The following is a 7,869-nucleotide window of genomic DNA, read 5'->3' as shown; positions in this document are numbered from 1 at the left end:
GCATAGTGTTGTTTTAAGTCAACAAATTGTATGGTAAACCTTTCGTTTCAATATAGTGGTGTAGCATCGTGTTATCTGAACTTAACATCATGTACTTTCAACTGTGCATCATGGTGTTTTAAATCAACAGATTGCATGATAGACCAATCGTAATATCACAATGATATAACATCGTACTATCTCAGCTCAACATTTAATAATAACAAGTCAGCACCAAACATTTTAGCTATTCATTTTATTTGTTATCATAGCTGTCGATGTGGATGACTGAGCAGTATCAATCTTCAAGCTAACATCATGCAGCGTCAACTTCACATCATGTACTTTAAACCCAACGTTACGTGTGTTTGGCATATCATCACAACATTGTGACTTATCATTATACTATCACAACTAAAGCACTTGTCATTGCAAGTCAACATTGCGCAAATTCAACTTAGCATATTGTAATTTAGAGTTAGCATTTTGATGACTCAATTCAACATCACGCTGTCTTAACTTTACATTTTAAGCTTCAGCATAACGTTTTGTAAATCTCTAATATATGACAGCTGAGGCTTTCCATAGAAAAACGACATAAAGACAAACAACAGTACACAAAACACAACGCTGGTGCTCTGGAAGGGTAAGCAGATCCTGTTCCACATGTGAAGGAAGCATGAAAATATATATCAGCAAAATGTTTGCAAGGAGATTCTGGATGTTAATTAGTTAGAACCTTTATATTACTCATTATTTTATCTAATCTTGAGACATTTTCCCGTATGTCCAAAGAGAGAAAAGTTGCATTTTTTAGTGACATAAAATTCGATCGGAAGTGATTCGAGCTAGTCTAAAAGTTGTCCCCGGCACTATGTAACCTATCAACCTGAAGTTTTCATCCTGATTATTTCACTTTTGTATTTGAAGTTTTAGAGTCCCGCTCGATAATACGTCATTTTGGGGCCCTTTATAGCTTGCTGTTCGGTGTGAGCCAAGGCTCCGTGTTGAAGGCCGTAATTTGACTTTTACAAAGTGTGACTTGGGTGGAGAGTTGTCTCATCGGCACTCATACCACATCTTCTTATTTCTATATATATGGTTGTACATTATTTTTGAGGTCTTTAAAGTTGTTAAAACACAAGATCATCTGTTTACTAAATGACTATCAAGCTTAACCATTACCTAACAATATCGAAACAAATACATAGAAATATATCAAGGAATTATTATATACGGTACCACGCTACGAAGTAGCGGAGGTTATACAGTTTTTGGCCCGTCCGTCTGTCTGTCGGTCATTTTCATTACTCAAATACTTTATATCGGATTACCACCTTACTTTGGTATATAGTCACATATAATAAGAGGAAGATATGTATTGATTCTGAGGTCACCACGTTAGAGGTCAACGTCAAAGTTACTAAAAAAATACCGAATTTTGAAGGATTAAAAGGTATGGCCGAAGATTCTCTTAGTCCTAGGAATTAAAGTCAGTGTCAAAGACTGAGTGTAGTAAGAAGAAAAGAATTCCAGGAACTCAATTCAATTAAATCACACCGAACAGCAATACGTCAACTACCTCAGAATTGGATATATTGCTAAGCCGACACCTCAGTCTAGAATTGAAAGACGTTTTTTTAATTTGAGATGAGGGATAAATACTAGTCAGGAAAAGTTACGCAATCCATATTTGTTCATTATTTGAGCTACATGAATTAAGTTTAAACTGACCTTTCGAGGACTATACGTGTCTTATATGTTTTGGAATGTTTAACTTTTAGCTTAATATAACTTATGATATGAATGTGCTGTGTTTTGGATTTGAAATTTCTTTTAAACTTTCCTCTGTTTTACTTAAACTCACTCAGGTCTCTTACATACCGATACAAGGCCCAAATTAAGAAAGAGGAAAGTCATAGAAAAAAAATAAAATTAATGTTCCGGCATGACACTCAAACTTGTACATGTAGAAAAAGCGCAAATGTCCTACAGGAAAGGCGCAAATGGTAGAAAAAGGCGCAAATGTCCGTGATCAAACAGCGTTAATGTCCTAAGAATTGAAGCGCAAATGTTCTAAGAATTGAAGCGAAAATGATCATGAAAAGTTGACTCGCGCAAATGCCTTATCAAGAGCGCAAACGTCCCACACCGTTTTATTCATATCATTTATGCAATCCTTATTGATTAGATATAATATTTTGAACAAACTCAATGTTTTAAAAGGTTTATATTATAATATGTTTGAAATGACATTGCTACTTCCTATGGGGATCTCTCTCTATATAAAACATACCAAATGAAATATATAAATGGTATATATTTGAATCAAAATGGATAGTTGATTCATTGGCAACATTATGACACTGCCACTCTTTCTTCTCATTACAGTGTCATTAATATAAATAAGAAGATGTCGGGTATGACTCTCCATATATAGATATAACTTGAGAAGATGTGGTATGAGTGCCAATGAGACAACCCTCCATCCAAGTCAAAATTTATAAAAGTAAACCATTATAGGTCAAAGTACGGTCTTCAACACGGAACCTTGGCTCACACCGAACAGCAAGCTATAAAGGGCTCCAAAAATTACTAGTGTAAAACGTGACCATTCAAACGGGAAAAGCAACGGTCTAATCTGTATGTTTATTTTCTTGGAAATAATATATCAATTTTTAACAATTTTTTTCAAATAATGTCATATCAAATCTTTCTACAAATATTTAATACGATCGACGAACAGTTTTTTCATCTTTTTTCTGTTTAAAAAAAATAACAATTAGATCTTGATGATGATTCTTTGTTACTGCAACAAACGCTTGGTTAATAGACTTTCCTTTTCATATAAAATCACATGACCCACATGTGACTAACAATACAAAATGGATGAATCACAATTTATTTACATATGGAGAAGAGATGTTTATTAAGCGACAAAAACGATGTTTCTGTTGATCAAAGCAAATTAACACGTATTGCAATCCTTGAATCTAGTCGAGAAGAACGCATTGACGCAGTGGTCATTATGGATGAAGAGACTTCAAGTGTAAACAAATAAATTATATAAACAAAGTTTGCCACGATCAAGAAATTCCGGGTCCGTTCGCACAAGCACTTGTTTCTATCCATTGAGAGAAGTCGAACTCCCAATGGATAGAAACAAGTGCCTATGTCTGTTTTATCAAAATTACGTTCGCATCCTTTTAAAAGGTTTTTGTGTTGAAATTTTTTAAAAATTGTATTGCTATAAAAAAAAAAAAAAAAAAAAATAATAATCTGATCATAGATATAATAGCCATAGATAAAGTACTGGACCCACATCAAAAGCAGATGATATTTGCCGAAATTTTATCACCCTCTTATTATATACATGTCACGCTTGGTGTTAATTAGCCTTCATTGACAATTGCCATCGATCGATATCTAATAAATTGTGAATCGGGAGACTTTTAAACACACGAATGTGCTACCTAATGACTTTTAACCATAATAAAAAAACAACTTTTTTTTAACTCTGCCAGGTCCAAAGCTCAGATAAAATAGGAGGGAAGTCATGAGAAGTAAATATTGTAAAAGCGCAAATGTCCTATATAAAAAGCGCAAATGTCCATTTAAAAAAGCACAAACGTTCCTAAGTAAAAGCACCAAACGTCCCGCGCCGGAAGGGATATATAGCTGTATTTATAGTACGAATCACACCTCTAACACAATTGTAAGAAGGAAGAGGAAAAAACCATGAATGACACAGGACAAAACTCCTATATTTTCATTTTATCATAGCCATTATAACGCTTAATCTATATATTGTTTACTTCAAAAATGAAATCGACAATCAGATTATACCACCGTCTATTTAATAGCAAAACAAGCACAAAAATGGTAAGCGGAAAGGTATATAGAAGAAACAAATTCAGAGACATGATTGTGCTACATGTATTTCCCAATTATTTAATGTATTCAGTGTGTCCACTACATACGTTTTCTTCACCAAACGGCGTTGAATAAGTTTATAATGTATTCCTTTTTTTCTCTTTATTTTCTAAAACTTTGTGTTACGACAGAAAGTTTCAACACTTGTAAAAATCTTTTTTCTTTTCTAAAAAATAATAATTTCTTCTTTCTGGCATAAAATATGATTACACTATTTGGAATCTCGATAAAAAAGAAATTTTTTTAACTCGCCATAGAAAAATTCGACCAGGTTCGACCTCTGAACCACGTATACTATCAGTAAACGATATGTCTCCTCTTGTCAATCATACAGGTCTTATTTTCCGAGTGCAACCGATGCAAGTGCTATGACAATTTAATTTTACATGCCTGTTAAGTCCATTTTCCATGATTTATAAAATTGAGAAAGGAAATGAGGAATGTGTCAAAGAGACAACAACCCGACCATAGAACAGACAACAGCAGAAGGTCACTAACAGGTCTTCAATGCGGCGAGAAATTCCCGCACCCGGAGGCGTCCTTCAGCTGGCCCCTAAACAAATATATATACTAGTTCAGTGATAATGAACGCCATACTAAACTCCAAATTGTACACAAGAAACTAAAATTAAAAATAATACAAGACTAACAAAGGCTAGAGGCTCCTGACTTGGGACAGGCGCAAAAATGCGGCGGGGTTAAACATGTTTATGAGATCTCAACCCTCCCTCTATACCTCTAGCCAATGTAGAAAAGTAAACGCATAACAATACGCACATTAAAATTCAGTTCAAGAGAAGTCCGAGTCTGATGTCAGAAGATGTAACCAAAGAAAATAAACAAAATGACAATAATACATAAATAACAACAGACTACTAGCAGTTAACTGACATGCCAGCTCCAGACTTCAATTAAACTGATTGAAAGATTATGTCTTCATCATATGAATATCAGGCACAATCCTTCCCGTTAGGGGTTTAGTATCATACTATCATAACATATGTGAGAAGAACATAACCCGTGTCATGCCAACAACTGGTTTTTAAATAAATGTGTTTAGTGCCGATGCAAAGACCCTATAAGTGAATCAATATTAACGCCAAAATATGCAATCTTTAATGACCTGACAACAGTATCGTAACTATATCCCTTCTTAATAAGTCTATTTAAAGGTTTTGTTAGCTTCAGAGGTGAATACTGACATTTTTGTGCTTTATAAAGAATATTTCCATAAAAAATTGGATGTGAAATACCTGAACGTATAAGAAGTCTGCATGTTGAGCTATATTTAGGAATGATGTCCTTATACCGATGATAACATTTAGTAAATGTTTTGACTAGTTTGTGATATCGAAAACCCTGGTGTAATAATTTTTCAGTAATACATAAATTTCTCTCGTTAAAATCTAAAACATTGTTACATACATGAGCGAATCGTACAAGTTGAGATGTATAAACACCGTAAGATGGTGACAAGGGAACGTCACCATCTAAAAAAGGATAATTAACGATAGGAAATGAAAAATCATCTCTTTTATCATATATTTTAGTATTAAGCTTTCCATTAATGATATAGATATCAAGATCGAGGAAAGGGCAGTGGTCATTGTTAGTATTAGCTTTATTTAAAGTAAGTTCAACAGGATAAATTTCTTTAGTATACATACTGAAGTCGTCATTATTGAGAGCCAAAATATCATCCAAATATCTAAAAGTATTATTAAATTTGTGTATCAGATGTTGTTTCGATTGGTCTTTGCTGATTTTTGTCATAAATTGTAACTCATAGCAATACAAAAAAAGGTCCGCAATAAGTGGTGCACAGTTAGTCCCCATTGGAATTCCGATAACCTGACGATATACGGAATCTCCAAAGCGAACAAAAATGTTATCTAGTAAAAATTCAAGGGCATATATAGTATCAAAGCATGTCCAATTGACATAGTTTTTTTGTTTATTGCTACTAAAAAATGACCTAAAAGAGTTTGAACATATGTATTCACATTCTGACTTTTTAAATGCCCATTTAATTAGGTGTGTGAATTTTTTCTTAATGAGAATGTGAGGCAATGTGGTATATAGGGTAGAAAAATCAAAACTTTGAACAGATTCAAAATCAACAATATATGCACGTAATTTATCAAGTACTTCCAACGAGTTCTTGACACTCCAAAAGTAATTAATGCCACTATTTTCGAAGGCCTTATTTGAACAATTTATTATCAGGTTTTTGATTGTACCAAGTGTACTGGTAAGAAGAATAGACAATTTAGTAGTGGAACAATGGCTTGAAGACGAAATGAATCTATATTTGTAAGGTGTTTTGTGTAGCTTCGGAAGCCAATACATAGTTGGGACTTTCATTGTATTTGGTTCTGCTTGTAAAGCGGTAGCTAAAAGTTTATGTTTGTTACAGATGTCGTTTTCTGAAAATGGAGTCAGTTGGAATGTTGGTGAATTGGTGATTTCTTTTTTCAGAACCTCAATGTAAAATTTACGTCAAACAATAATATTATTAGCAGCTTTATCGGCCGGGACAAAAACAAATTCCTTGGCCAGTTCTTTTAGTTTATGTTTGATACGAGAAATAGGTTTATTGTTGTTATTGTTAAGAGTAAAATGTTCTTTAAAATGTTGAATACGTATATCAACTATGTTCATTACTGAATTGAAAAAAGAGTCCAAAGATTTTTTGTCAGCTTTTTCCCGTTTTATCCATTTCAAACAGTAAGTATGGAGTGAGTCGTGGATGATATTACGACACTCATTCCAATTAATAATTGACGGGGGACGATATTTAGGTCCTTTACTGAGGAATGATTTTAACTCTCGGTCTTGAACGATGTTAAGATCTCCTGTTATAACATGGGAAATGGGTCCATAAATGTATTCGGAATTACTGCAATTACATGAAGTAGGTGTATTTTCACTGATATTAACATCTTTACACAATTGGCTATAATTAAACACAAATTTCCGGGTAGATTTCTTGTAAATATAACAAATAAGAGGGAGCTCAGTATTATCAAAATATCCCGGAATTTGTTCTTTAACTGAATGGTCGTTAAAAATACCGGCAATATTTACAAAATCAAAACCTTTATTGACATACTTTATTTTAATAAACTGTTTTTTATGATCTTCAGGGCGATCAATTTTGGGAAACAGTTTAGAATAACAATATGCCATTATAATTTGAACGATTTCATACTTAGGACTACTATATGAAATTGTGTTGCAATCCTGTAAAATTTTATTTAACTTAAATTATTAACCGGTAATGAACAGAGCTTTGTTAACAGATAATGTCTGCCGTTGTTTTTTGAAATAGAAATAAGGTCCGAAATATTGGTATGATTGGTCCGAAATTTTCTTTGATTGCGATTTTTTCTACGACCATGAGAACGGTTTTTACGAACAGTTTTAGAAACTATATCCAAAATGTTAACAGAATCGGTTCTTGATATATTACCAATTCCCATGATATTATCATTAAGACCGAGAGGGTAAACTGTCTGTAATTTTATTTCTCCATTTTATTATTTCAACAACAGCATAACCTTTTCATTTGTTGACCGATTTTCTCCAAATAAATTGCAATCCGAACAACTTTTACAACCAGACGCTTTATATTGCTTCCGCGTCACGGCATATTATTACTTGAGACAGGTAACGCATATTTATTATCGGTTGATAAGACGAGTGCCTGATAATTTAAATATAATTATGATAAGTAATTAGGGGACGACCATTTGATATTCTGGGGGGGGGATTTTGAAAATAAATAACTCAGCCTTGATAATCACAAAAATAAATGGTTTGTTCTGTGGTAGTTTGAAAATGAATGACCTGAATTGCAAAGTATTGAAAATAAATAACTCAGCAGGTCTAATCGAAAGTATGAGATGGCACCAGATTCTTCATAAATTCATTTTTTTTCCAAAAAAAAATCGGGAA

At 33.2% G+C, this 7,869-nt stretch overlaps 1 protein-coding gene across 1 annotated transcript in view; it reads left to right on the top strand.

The window, feature by feature from the left end:
• Positions 1-2,853: 2,853 nt before the first annotated feature.
• The window catches only part of LOC127719803 (solute carrier family 2, facilitated glucose transporter member 3-like), a 35,347-nt gene continuing 30,331 nt past the window's right edge, over positions 2,854-7,869 (top strand). The window contains exon 1 of the mRNA XM_052226092.1: positions 2,854-3,028. Coding sequence (XP_052082052.1) covers positions 2,891-3,028 — 138 coding nt within the window. The 5' untranslated portion in view covers positions 2,854-2,890. The remainder of the gene's footprint in view (positions 3,029-7,869) is intronic.

Source organism: Mytilus californianus, unplaced genomic scaffold (assembly GCF_021869535.1).
Source record: "Mytilus californianus isolate M0D057914Y unplaced genomic scaffold, xbMytCali1.0.p SCAF_11, whole genome shotgun sequence".
NCBI classification, from domain to species: Eukaryota; Metazoa; Mollusca; class Bivalvia; order Mytilida; family Mytilidae; genus Mytilus; species Mytilus californianus.
Note: the sequence above shows the minus strand (reverse complement) of the source record. Positions and strands in the feature narration are given on the sequence as shown.